At 42.4% G+C, this 13757-nt stretch overlaps 1 protein-coding gene across 30 annotated transcripts in view; it reads left to right on the top strand.

Moving 5' to 3' along the window:
* LOC107273178 (CUGBP Elav-like family member 1-A) overlaps window positions 1-13757 on the top strand; it is a 225175-nt gene that overhangs the window by 59402 nt on the left and 152016 nt on the right. For 21 of the 30 annotated variants that reach the window (XR_003061488.1, XR_003061486.1, XR_003061487.1 and 18 more), the window contains 2 exons: window positions 9111-9332; window positions 10663-11369. The exons of 3 other annotated variants lie outside the window; for them this stretch is intronic. Coding sequence is in view for 22 of the 27 variants with exons in the window: in XM_025090484.1 (XP_024946252.1) it covers window positions 11188-11369 (182 nt within the window). In the remaining 5 variants the exon portion in view is untranslated. 6 more of the 30 variants (XM_025090467.1, XM_025090469.1, XM_025090471.1 and 3 more) reach the window with 6 other exon arrangements.

The raw sequence follows: 13757 nt of genomic DNA, 5'->3' as shown, positions 1-13757 counted from the left end.
CGCCCCCCCCCCCCTCTCTCTCTCTCTCTCTCTCTTTCCTCGCTTAATATTCAGATGACTTCACGCGCATAAAACCTCCACTCTATTATGCTTCTTGCTGTCATACCGGCTGTTATGCACACGCGTATAGATACGTGGGGTGGAAAACTTTAGACGGGAGTTAAAGCAAAGTTGTGATTACCTACCATTGACATCTCATTTGAAACGTCAGATCGTCCGTGAAAATCCCTGTAGCCACTGGGGTTTGAGCAATCGGTTCATTGAACCTTGCGTTAACTGTGAATTCCGTAATCACGACTTTTATGCTGCGAACGTGAACTGCAGTCGATATCCTTGCATTAATGGGCGATCTTGTTTTACGTGTATCATCCTGAATCTGTAAATTTATATTTATGTTTTATAATAAATAGTATTACTATATATGGCACGTTCCGCAATGGCGAATTTGTATCAGGAATCGTGAATTATTAATTTTTGTAAAAATTAAGATAAAAATAAAAAATTTTAGTTATTTTTTTTTAATAATTCAATATATTCGATATCTATGTCACAGCAGTTAATATATATCGAATTGAATATATGTACCTATTGGGTTTTTATAATTTGAATTTCCAATTTGCATATTTCGTTTAATCCAGCGTTCTTTCTAAAATTGGTTAACTATTTGTTTAGTTACCACGTGGATAACATAGCACGTGACCGTTACTACTTTTTGTTATTGATTCGATATCAGAACGAATAGAGTTATCGATACCTGTGTAAAGTTAGCCTCCCTCCCTTTTTAAAAAAATTAAAAATCTATCGGTTGTTCCAGTTTGTTCTAGATTTGTTCCAAAGTTGTACCACAAAAATTTGTTCTCAGGCAGTAATAATTGAAAAAAGTGAAATGAGCCCTTCTTGTCGAATATCGTATTTTTGAAAATTTTTCTAGTTATTCCAGTTGTTCCTAATAATGTCCCAAAAGGACACGGTCATGTATGTGACAATTCACCCGGGAAACGCAGAGAAAGGTTCATCGAAAGCATGATCGATTAAGATTAACTACCTTTCCGTTTCCTGTTCTGAGAATTCTATTGGTTGTTCTAGGTTGTTCTCATACTTAGTAATTTTGCTCTAAAGTTTGGTTGAGATATTTACAATAGTTAATTCAAAAAGTGCTGTAATTATCAGATAGCACGTTCCGCCCTCATGAGCAAACTACACTTCCGTTTCCTGTTCTGACAATTCTATCGGTTGTTCCAGGTTGTTCTCGTTCCTAATAACATTGTTCCACAGTTTGCTTGATATATTTGCAAGGGTAGAAGAAGTTTCACAATGCTGGAATTTCCTAATGGTATTTCGAATCAGTATATGAATTCGAACGATAACTTGGTGACAGACAGAGGTTAACGTTAGAATTATTCTCTTAAGGTTAACAATGTGTCTGATCAAAGATAAGCCAATTGAAATCATTCAAAAAGTTAACTGATTTGCAAGCTGGTGCAATTTCGTATTTTATATTGAAAAAGCCTTAAGAATTGTGTCCCTCTCGAAGAGACTTTTACTTATAGACGGCACGTAATAATAAAAATGACGCACAGTAGAAAAGTGGCTATGGGAAATGAAATTATAAAATGTCGAGTGCACAATTTAATACGAATCAAGTAGATCAATCAGCAGTGAAAGTGTGAAAAAATGTTGAACAACCCGGAACAACCGTTAAATTTTTAATTTAAAAAAAAAAGAATGGCTAACTTCACACAGGCGTGAATCGATGCTCTTCGAGAGTCTGTAATATTTTTATAAATTATTTGATCCATACAATATATGACATTTTCTCAGCCTCTATTCGTTTCATCGTATTCTGATGTATCAGTGGATTCAAAATATCCACGTTGTCGATTTTCGCTGGTTTGTGCGCGGATAACAAAGAATATAATTGCTAACTGCCTTCAATTTCATTGTTCCACAAGAGCTTGCGTGTTTCCCGTCGATAAGCGTCTCATGTTTAAATATTAATCCCCTCCGTAACGTGCCTTGACATATTGTTCGACAACCCTCATGCGAAAGGCCAACAGCCACATATCTCGCGTATTTACGTAAAAGGCTGGAATACTTCTTGGACCGTTCCGCGCGTTTATTATTGTTATAAAATTTGCAGAAAAATTATAAAAGTTCAAGCGCTTGTGGAACACTTGTATAACTTTGAGGTGGTAGCCAAGAAACAAAAACTGAAGCAACTAAAGGAACCTATAGGACACTTCGTACGAGGTGTGAGAATGCTGATGAATATTCATTTAGAATATATTTTATGAATTGTTTGACACATCGCTGAGAATGATTAATGATTCTTTTTCGTCATGTCACAAGAATTTTACGCGTGTCTAACATATTTCCACGTTATTGAAAAACATGTCATTCTGTTGTCAAATAAGCCTTTTATCATTTTGTCTATCGTATGCTAAGAAGCGTAAGCATATTTTGCAATCCACTTTAGAGCATTCAATGTTCATTCATATAACGTGAGGAAGCGATAACATCTCCGTGGAAAGACGTTGCTAAGAAAAAAGAAGCGAAAAATAAGTATCGGTCGAAAGCTCGGTCGATTCCCTTGTCCATAAATTTCGTTCGGTCGGTATAGACTTCAGCAGCTGCAGGGAGTCAGGCAAAAATAGACTAGAGGACTCACCGAAATAGAAATTCAAAGACACGTTGGGATAGTGGAATAAAAGCCGAAGTCTTCTTGACAGTCTGAATTTTGTAACAATAACGTGAAGTGCACCCACGTAATACGCGATACGTTCAAAATAACTCATTTAGGAGGTTACGTATCATCGGAGCTAGGCTCGAATTGTAGGAATTCGTAAAGTAGAAGATTTCAATTTCACGGTCATTATATCCCAAATTGATCTGCTTTGTCGGGCCAAGGTTCCATAGCATTGCTCTCTCGCCCGGGGACTCCGAAATGGCATTAATGAAACAAAAGTGAATTACAAGAGTTCCTAGCGATTTCGTTAGTTTTCAGTGACAGGTGAAGCTAGGTCACAGAAGGCACGCAAAGCACAATACAAAATATGCTTATACACACAGTATACTTACGGGAAACCTCATTCTCTAGCTGCGGGACATATATATAGGCGTTTCCACATAAAGAAGGCACCTTTGAGAATTGCGAAACAGACATTGTCAAACTGTGTTAGAACCCCTTGCATAAGAACACCATGGAAGGCCTTGTATGAGGTGCATATAAGGTACTTGGTATATGTATACAATACGTATGTATATCTATACCCTGTAGCTATATACGGTGAAACGTATGTACGTACGCGACTACTTCTGCCTTCGAATTCACAATGTACCGCCACTGCATTACCTCGCGTTTCGCGTCTCGTGCAATGTGTGTTATTGGATTTGTTTAAAACTTTTCAAATTCGACCCCCGACTGGGACCATTTCGAAGAAAGAGCCCAGTGCGAAGGTACAGAGAAACTTTAGGTACGGTGCAAACTGTATACCCTGAATATACATTCGTTATAAAATACAGCCCAGGATATATCTACCGGGTGGAAGGATCCTAGGAGTAAAGGGAATCCATAAAGGATCCGTCGCTGGGTGATGTCTGATAAACCATAGCTCGACGTGTTCATGTAAACGCACGAGAAAGCATTAATTAATTGATGCTCGTAAAGGAGAAAGCAAGATCGCGTGAGGAGAAAACGTAAGGTCGCATAAGTATACGGTAAATACGTGAGAATCGTGGAAACGTGAAATCTTGAAATCAAGGAAGAAGCAGTATATAAATAAGGAATGTGTCCTTTGGGTTCCCTAGGGATTTTCTCGAAAGACGGTAAACAGACTGGAAGTGGACTCGAACGCACGCACTGGGATCGGAGTAGGATCTTCAATCACAAGATTGCTCAATTATATCTTCAGAGTTCTCTCTTTCCTGATGGAAATACTTTTCGTTCTCTAGACTCTTTTTTTTTATCCTCTCTCTTTCTCCTCCCGACATTCCTACAACGAGCGGCCGCTGCTCGAGGTATCTCTGTCCTCCTTCGGAATTACCAAGCGCACTGGAACAGCAGGAGACAGATGAAGTCGCTCGATTTTCGATGAGATTCCTGTCTAGTATTCCTGCCAGTGGCGGAAGCTACGGTGGATATAGTATCGACAGAAGGAATGAGCATTCGGTAGAATTCGGAAAAGGTCGTATTCAACTGGCAAGTCCCTGGCCATTGTGGAATAAGGACTCGGCCGAGCCAGTGCGAGCAGTACAAAAGGAAAATGGACGTTCCTCGTTACCATAGAGAAAAACGAGAACGGCACTGGAACGAGGAGAGATGTTAAAAAGAGAAATGGGAATGAGAGAGTTACGAACATCCTACCGATTCTTACGTCCCTCTTTCTTTTTTTTTTCTTTTTTTTTCTTTTTTATTAAACAAGACTCCTATATTCCGGAATGCCGGGGTAACTGCAATAAATGCAAATTCTAGCTGACTATGCCCAACCTCTCTGGTATCGTGTGCTACGCTTTGGAATGATGCCTTCTCTCGCTACCAAAATTTAAAGATAGGTTGGAGTACTCCTGTGCCAGGAAAACTTCTTACCTCTGGTACGAGCCGCGAGAAAGGTAACTGAATAATAATTGCTTTTTTGTCCCTCTGCGGCCGGAAGCTTCCATCATCACGCAGAATTACCCTGTGGTTTGAATGAAACTTCGGGGTCTTTACCAACCTTTGGTAGTTTTAATTCTACCAGCGTTTGCTTTGTTTCCGTATAAACGTTCTCTTCTAGTAGAGATTGCATTGTGAAAATCGTGACTTGGTCGAGGTTCTTGTTAGGGCTGTATTAGCTTAATGGGAACCCGCAGTCCAGGCCTGGACCAAGGGAGGGAAATTTTGACCGGATTTGTCCTTTTGTAATCGGCTGTCGAATTACAAGTTTTTAGGTTAAAGTCTGTATTACTGTATATATAGTCACTGCTGTACTCAAACCCTGAATTATTAGGTCAAACCTTACCGACTGTTTTACGTGGTAATGAACGTAAGGTACGAACGAAGGAAACCCAGAGGAACAAGCGCCGCATAGCAAAGGTCTTTTGATATGCTAAGAATTTGTATGGACTTTGCATAAACGTTCATAGAGCTGAGCCATGGTTCCGTTTCGTCGAAGAAAAATGCATTCTTGGCGTAGTTCGCGAGGGCGAGATAGAGCGGTAAGGCGGGGATTGAGGGTAAAGAAAAAAAATTTGAAGAAAAACCGAGCACCGACCTTATTAAGTCGATTGCCGACTTCTAGGACTTTTCTTTATATCTCCAACCTTAACCTATTTGCGGAAATCGAAAGGGTCCTGTCGACTTATATCTACCGGTGAATTACGCTTCCATGAGAATAATTATCGCAATCGCACTAATTGCAGCTTTAAGTTCAGCGAGACTCGTTAACTGCTTGCAATTTTATGCCCCTCCTTCCTTATACCTTCTTCCGTTCGATTAATCAGTTGCATTAGTCCTGCGCGATTTACATCCCGACCGTCGAGGTCCTTCTGTTGCGAAAATCGATAGCGATAAAGTACAGCCTCGCATTTATTGGAAGCGGATGCTGCGCGGGTTTTTTCTTTTATGCCCCTCTAATTGTACTATACAATTTTATTCGTTTGAATAGAGAATCAAAAGTAATGGATATACCGTGTAGATAAGACCGGGAGAACATCCGGAAACTTATATAGGCACGTCTCCGTGTGGACTAATTTACTTTATTGGATAAATGTTTAAGGGCGAGGTAAAAACGATCGATCTTTGTTTTGGATTAATTGTAAAATTATAGGAAAAATTAATAAATGAAATTTCCATTTGGAGCGTAGCTACGTATTTTGAAATGTTTTACTTGCCTTGGTTTTTAAATTGTTACCGATGTGTCAGGTACCTTTAGCGGGATATCTGAATTGTTCGTTTATCTCTCGTTATATTGATGGAACAATATTCACGTTTGGTAATGCAAACAACGACGTCGATATTGAACATCATCCGAACGGTTGAATTCGATCGCTGCTGGTCCCGGGAGAATTGGAATTTCCCAATAACACAAAACCGCCTGAGAAAACGGTTCGCGACTTCTTCGGATTATCGGCAATATTTCTTGCGTTTCCTGGAATTTAATTTAAAGTTGAATACAATTCTCCGATATCACGATGGCGCTTGTTGGTGGATTGCCTTGTACAGCTACGGCTATATACGTCCTGCAAAGAGTTCCCTTGGTTTTCCCGACTGTTGCCACATTCACAATTGCTATTCGCGAAATCAGCTATATATATATATATATACACATATATATTACATTTGCGAAAAATTTAACGCTTTTGAATTGCTTCGTATCTTCGTTCAGCCACCCTTACTTTTATTATTCCCAGCGCATTTGCATTATTCTACGTCCACCCAAAGTTAACCTGCCTTGCGAATATCATTCGCGTTAATCGACAGCGTCGCGACGCTTCCTCCTCCTCCCCTTTGTTATTTTCAACAAAAATTGAAAATTCGAAAACGACTTTTTTTTTACTATGAAAATTTTATCTTGCGTAAATATATAGGGAGGGATGTTTTAGCGAAATGCTTTACGGGCCATGAGTAATCGATGAATCCGGTGGTCGGGCGTCGCGGCGCCGGGTATTACGCATGGCCGAAATAGACCGAAAACAGTAATCCATCAATACATCCGGGGATCAGACGGGTTCCCGTCACTAATCACTAATTAGTCAATTAGCTCACGCAATTTTGCTAATAACCAACACACCGAATGGCAACGAGCGCACCTGCCGCAGAATCAGCGAGTGACGATCATCCGTCGGCTGTACTTCAATTATAGCTCCCAATGTAATTGCTATTGTAACGGTAAACTTGGCGCCTCCTCTATCCACGTGCGAATACGCCGGGCAGATCACGTACCGTCGCTCCAGTTCGCGTGAACCTGCCAAGCGCACTAATGCGAATTCGGCGGGATTCAATCGACGACGATTCGATATTTCGCGTGGAAATAATTCTAGGACAGGATCGTTAAATTGTCAGGAAAAAAATAATGAGTGTCAGATAACGAGAGGGAAATATATACAGTCGAGGTTTACATTGCTAATAATTATCGATTTCTAGCTCAGTGCCAATTATCGGCATTGCTGCAAACAGGGTCCTCCTGTAATTGACACCCATCGATCATCTGTTGGAGTTTCAGATATTTTCCCAATCACTATAAGTATATCGTTATATCAGTATAAAGAAATTCGATAAACAATGTTAAACAATCTTGGGCAGAACATTAAAAGATTGAAGTAAACTTTTTTCGTACAAAACCATTCCTTACAGTAAAGGTGGGCAGGATACGTGAATCTGGAGAAATTGCTAAATAACTCTGTCGTAGAATTCTTAGCAGTCACGAGGGTGTACTACAAAGTGAAGAAGGATTGTGAAACGGGGCTTGCGCATAGCTAGGCCAGTATGCATGATCACTTCAGGTAAGACACTTTGGGAATTTCCCAGTCGCCAGGATGGTTGAAACGTTGAAAACAGTGCTCTGTGTACCCTTGAGCGCAGCTTACCTCGAGGACGTCCCGACGATTAAGGGATGCTGTAAGATGCGACGAAATTGGGAGCAGCTTCCCCAAGAGAGACCAGCGTCGATGGAGCTTCCGCTCCTCCGCCCTCAACTCGGACTGCCAAGCCCGAAATCTTCGTAACGGTCGTAATCATAGTCCGAGAGGATTAGGGGGTAGTTTGAGGGTGGGAAAGTATGGCGCATCTTAACGCATAACCATCAGTAGTATATCCCGTAAAATATACCCGCATGAAATTTTGGACCAAGTCGGAAGACAAAGTTAAGATCCGTCAATTCTCTAAGGGATGGCTAGTCGGCTAGTCTTGCCCGTTTCTACCCCAGAGCAAAGTTTCGTCGTATTGCCCGCACTCAGGGGTTAGTGCAATGGCGTGCTACCCTTTCGTGGTCGCTATAGAAGACAAGAATGTGGTAATAGCCACGCAGCTGCCACAGTGCTGATATCTAGCCGTAAAATTATAGTGGCAAGCACGGGGAGTTGAAACTAATTACCAAGTGACAGCCGCGAGTCGATCTTACGTCGAATGTCTTGTTAAACAGTGAAGTTGGCTAACTGCGAATCCACGTAGGAAGATAGTCGATTTACTTTGCTGATCTTAGATAACCGTGTCTGTACCTATACCCCGTTGCCAATCTCCAGGTAAAATCAATTCTAGACTAATATCCCAAGAGATGCGGTAGAAGGCAAATGGTTTTTCTTTAATAAATTTAAACAACGATTAATTACATTTTCATGGTATACATAGTCTCTTTCGGATAACTCATACACCTTATACACGTATCCGCAACCAAGTGTCTTCTTCCTCGTCCAGCATCCAGCTCCCTGCGTCTCGCGTTGCTCGACGTGGCGAACGTGTTTGATCTGAGAACGAATTTGCTTCGTCTCGGCCGTGTCGAGGAGCTTACCGTCGTTTGTATAATGTTGAGTTAGGCCGTGTAAATAGAGGCAGCCGGCTAGGTGGAACCTGCCGAACAATGCCTCTTTGTCGAGTTGCAAACGGTTGTTCCGTCCTGGCAAACAAGTTGTACGCTTAGCTATGCAATAACGATATCCTCCATTTACATTGCTACTATATAAGAGAGAGAGAGAGAGAGAGAGAGAGAGAGAGAGAGAGAGAGAGAGAGAGAGAGAGAGATTGAGTCAGATCGATGAGTTAGAGAGGAGGTTAAAGAAAGAGAAATTGAAGGTTCTCGCAATTTTCCTAGTGTACTGTCTCAAATAGTAAAGCATGAAGAAGCTGTTCCTCCGAAGTCCGAAAGGCGATTAAGGCTGTATCCCAGGTGAGGGAAAGAAGATTCCCCTATCTTCTATTGTTTTTTTTTTTTAATACTTGAAAGAATATACATGACGGAGATCGGATACGCGAAAGCTATCGTCTCCATGTAATCGTGTGACTTTGACCTCCTTGAGTATACAGAGCATGTTGATATATGTTAGTGCATGATGAAGAATTGTACATAGATACGTAGAATAAATGATAGAGCTAAAGAGGAAGAGATAACGTGGTGTCTAAGTCTAGCCTTTGCTTCCAGATAACCTACGAGGTGACGTCGTGCAACCGCGGCGCGACCCAGGGGACGATGAACGGGCCCTGGAAATAGCGTCGGGACGGAGACTAGGAAGGAAAGTGCTTTCGCGTGGTGCGCGTTACGTGAGGTATTCTTTGTAATTACGTCCTGGAGAAGGGGTACAAGCGGGACGATGGGGGACCACGTGGGAGGGAGGGCTGTCGCATTGATAACGCTTATCTGGAGGTACGATGGTCGACTGGGGCTTCGGATTCAGTTGTAGAGTTCAGGTGCCACAGGCGGGAGCGACGTTCCTTTTCGGCACGTCTACCGGGACGAGTACCTTCGGCACGCGTTTTATACACTCGATAGGAAGCATCGTGATTCATCGGTGGTGACGTTAATAGGTGTGCAGAGTGTGAGGAAGGAGTGGTTGAGACGGTCAGAGAGAGAGAGAGAGACGAGGGGGACAGCGAATGACAAAGGGAGGAAGTCAGGGGAATACGTAAAATTGTGAAAATTCTTTGAATCGACTAATCGTTCTGCTAGCCGCCCCTTGAGTTTTTAATTTGACGCTTTAAGCGCCAAGTGGCTAGCGTCAAGGTAGGAAGGAGCTGGGGAGATCGAGAGAGAGAGAGAGAGAGAGAGAGAGAGAGAGAGAGAGAGAGGGGGGGGGCACGAGGAGATGAGAAAAGAGGAGGAAGAAGGGCTGGACAAAGGGCTGCAACGCGTCCCAAGAGGCAAGTCCCTCGGCTTCTACCGAGGCGGCATGGTCTCTGCGAGCTAAATTATTCGCGCGCTCTTTGACACTTGGCAGCGCCACTTCCGGAAACTGTATTGCCAAGTTAGAAGGAAGGCGCGTTAACTACGTTACTCGAAATTCGTAGTGGCCCGAACAGAGACTGCTTCCGACACCTTTCACTTGACTGCGGTGTCGGCTCGCTTCTCCTCTTTACTTTTCTCTCTCTCTCTCTCTCTCTCTCTTATTCTCATACTCTCATTCCTTCTTTTGACTGCCTCCTCTTCTCTCTCGAGTGGCTCCTACGACGACGAGTCCTCAATCCTGAGAGCTGCAAGGAACAAAGGAATTGGCGACGGAAACTTCGGCCAAGGCAGAGGACGAACGAGGACGAAGGGGGGGGCGAACGGGGGCGAATGAGGGCAGAGCCCCTATCCGTACACGCATTGAGTTTCTAATTAAACTTAAACTTTTAATTGACTCGTTATAAAGTCTTTCCCCGTAGAAGCCCTCACATACGAGCTTCTTGACTGCTCGCTCGTTCGTTCGCCTCGCTCGTCAGCTACCTGCGCCTGTTTCGACTTCCTGTTCTAAGCTGGTCCACGGGGCAGATATTTATTAGAGATACTAGTACACGGAGCGAGGTTGAGAGCGGGAGACCAAATAGGAAGAAAGAACCATTGAGTAAGAACAGTGAGAATCCTAGAGTCACTGAGCTGTAGCTGCAGTAGCCTTTTAGATTTTCTATATATTAGCGCAGAGATAGAGCAGTGCGTGTTATCGATCAAACTTCTAGAAGTCAGGAGATTTATCTTATCGGGTGTTATTTCTTTACAGTGAACTAAGGAACGCCATTTTGATTTAGTAATCGACCTGTAACTGCAGTACAACGAAAACTTAGTCGGCGTTTATAAATTGCGTATATATACGTAAACACAGCCAAAGATATTAGACCAAATACGCAGTTGGTATAGAGGACACGAGTCGAAGGATTCTTTTTTTTACAAGGACTTTCTATATATCGTACGTAATTGAGATCAGGACATATCCGGTGTGCTTTTTCGTCTTTGATACTTATACATACGTACTGTGCGGGTTTCGTAACGATTTAAACACGAATCGATAAGAAGACATTATTTGGGTTTGCCTAAATAAAACGAAGGTCGCAGTGAAACTAAGACGGTCAGTGCGTCCGTAAGTTGTTTCGGTAAACGTGGGACTCGGTCCGTTGCTTTATCATCGAATCAAGTTACGTTTGGGGGTTTTGATACCTTCAAACCCAAGACAGGAATCCTGTCTTCTGTAAGGATAGTTAACGTTGAGGAGTGCAGGCACCGAGAACCGGTCGCCAAAAGGACCCCCATGAAAATGCTCCAGTCCCTGACCGCTCTGGCGAGTAAAATCTCGCCAGGCTCGCCGACCGACAGCAATGCGAACAAAGTGCACATGCACAACAACAACGTGGTGCATCATCCCCATCCGTACTCGAAGCAGCAGTCGCGGCCACCGTCCCAGCCGAACAACGGCGACCAAAAGGAGAATACGTAAGTCCTACAATTTAGCTATCAATTTTCACAATGTCCCATATAACCAAGTGTATTGGGAACTCTATGCATGCATGTACATCCCTGCGTGCGGCAGAAACAAAACAAGACTTTCTTTCACTGACATATGTAGCCTAGTACCTGTATATATAATACCTGTAGCTACCTTCAAGCTGTTCCTGGAGCCCACTCGGTTGCCGGCCTCGTGGCGTGTTCAAATTTTAACTTTAAAGCAATTTCTCGCTCTCGAGATTGTCCCCCTTTCCCGCCTCTCGCGCGCGCCCTCTTTCCCGTCATGTTTTTACTCTGTGCTTTCCATACTCTCCGTAGCATCGGAGAAAGACAGACATAGCTTTATCGCTTTTACGCAGCGTAGACGCGGAAGATTGCTTCCTCCATCCTGTTTACGCCCGAGCTGGATTGCTGTAACGCTTCGTGATTTTTGGATAAAAAGAAAAATGATAGGGATAACGACGAATTTCGGGAGGGGCTGCAGTAGCCTTGGGACATTTTTCTCTTTTAAGTTATTCGTTGTTTCTTCTGTCTTTTTCTTTCTTTTTTTTTTTTTTTTTTGAAGTCCTCGTATAGCCAAGAATGCTTTTTGTCGCTTTTAAAACGTTTGCTTTTTACGGTTTAAACGGTTTGCTTTTTACCTTCAATATTTTCATGTCCCTGGCAATTTTTTTTTTTACGCACGACAAATTCATGTAACCACAAAAAAGAGAAATTGTGTCGCGTTACAAGATCCTTAGCCTCGGGCAGGTGCCATAAGACGTCTCGACCTACGTCATCTTCTTCCAGAAGAGCACGTCGTTCGCTTTCCGGAAGAACGACAACGGCTGCGCTCCTCACCTCGCTACGGCTATTTCGTCGTTTTGAAGTCGCGGTGGGATCGTACCGCGACATGGGAGGAAGAAGGTTGAGACTAAGGATGCCCTTCTTCATTATTTGTTACGCCACATAAGCATGCTGTGAATCGTCGGAGGCCTAAAATAACTTTACCGACATTCCCCTATGCGAAGCCTTCAGGATCCTGCTTGAGTTCTTCCACTTCCCTTTACGTATACGAAAATCATTCCCAGCCCGGCTACGAGCTCCTCCAGTGACCCGTGTAAACAAATTTTCGTCGATGTTAAGTCCACCGACTAGAACGATTGTAGACTGGAATTTCGACTTTGCGATTCTGACAAAAACGTATATTCAGTCTGTGGGTATAGATTTTTCAAAATTTACATTTTTAGTAGTAATCTACACCCAAAAAGGAATCAAAATTGAAGCAAAAAAGATCTACGTAGATCATTTGATAAATGATCTATGATAATCGATTTGACGTTTGAGAACCCACGTAAATCTTAATGGATTCACGAAAATCAGTGATTTTTAATTTTTTAATAATCTTCCCGCGGTAATCTCAATTTTCATCACGGAGAATATCATTTTTTTTTTTTTTGGTTGCCCGATTTACAGTTTCGTACAGATTTCGTATATCCTGCGTGCCACTGTTATAAAAATGAAAATGTCTATAAAAATCGAAACCAAGGAACCGCCAAGTCTAAATTCTAGTCTACAATCGTTCCATTTGGTGAACTTTACGTAGACATTCTGTGTAGGTCTACCGTAGATCTACATAGACGACAATATTCATATACGGGAAGAGTCCTCCCCATACTACTGTTCATCGCTGACTTGAGTTCTATACAATCCTGTACGTAGGGGAAGAAGAAGTAGGGGACAGACCGGGGCTGCTAGGCTAGTTTTTTAGTGTTTGATTTTTAATTAAATAGCTGTGAGAAATATATATTATATAGTATATTAGGCTATCTAATAAAATTCTTAAAATCCAGTTATGAGGATAATTATTTTAAAACCATTTTTCTTTCTAAACCCTTCCGTGCTGATCGACCAACCCCATGGTCGGGGTTGTATGACCTATAGTGTACGGGGCAAGTAGACCTAAAGCTAATGTCAAAGAAAAACTCGCTCATAAGGTCAAAAAATAGCACATTGTTTTATTGCAAAGTATTATAATCTCGTGTGACAGTTCAAGAACGTGCGACAGCACTGCCGCGTCCAGCGTAACTGAGCGAGAAGGGGTGCCAACTTTTCGAGTGAAACGTGGTGCGCTCCAATTCACATTCGTGCGCAGTTATTGACGGCTAGTCCACCTATCCCTATGTTCAACCGGCCCCGGTGTGCTCTGGCCTCTTACGTAAAGCCAAAATCGTATCTCCACGTCGTTACACTGAAAGCAGACGTAGACGTGGATTTGAATTTCCTCGAATTTTACCGGATCGTTATCACTCGCTTTATGTCTTATCACACGATATAGAACGGTATTACTTTTTGTCTGTTTACGAAGATAATAGTATACGTATACAGTGGGCAGAC

This window comes from Cephus cinctus, unplaced genomic scaffold, assembly GCF_000341935.2.
Source record: "Cephus cinctus unplaced genomic scaffold, Ccin1 Ccin1_scaffold1474, whole genome shotgun sequence".
Lineage (NCBI taxonomy): Eukaryota > Metazoa > Arthropoda > Insecta > Hymenoptera > Cephidae > Cephus > Cephus cinctus.
This window is presented reverse-complemented; position numbering and strand designations above follow the sequence as displayed.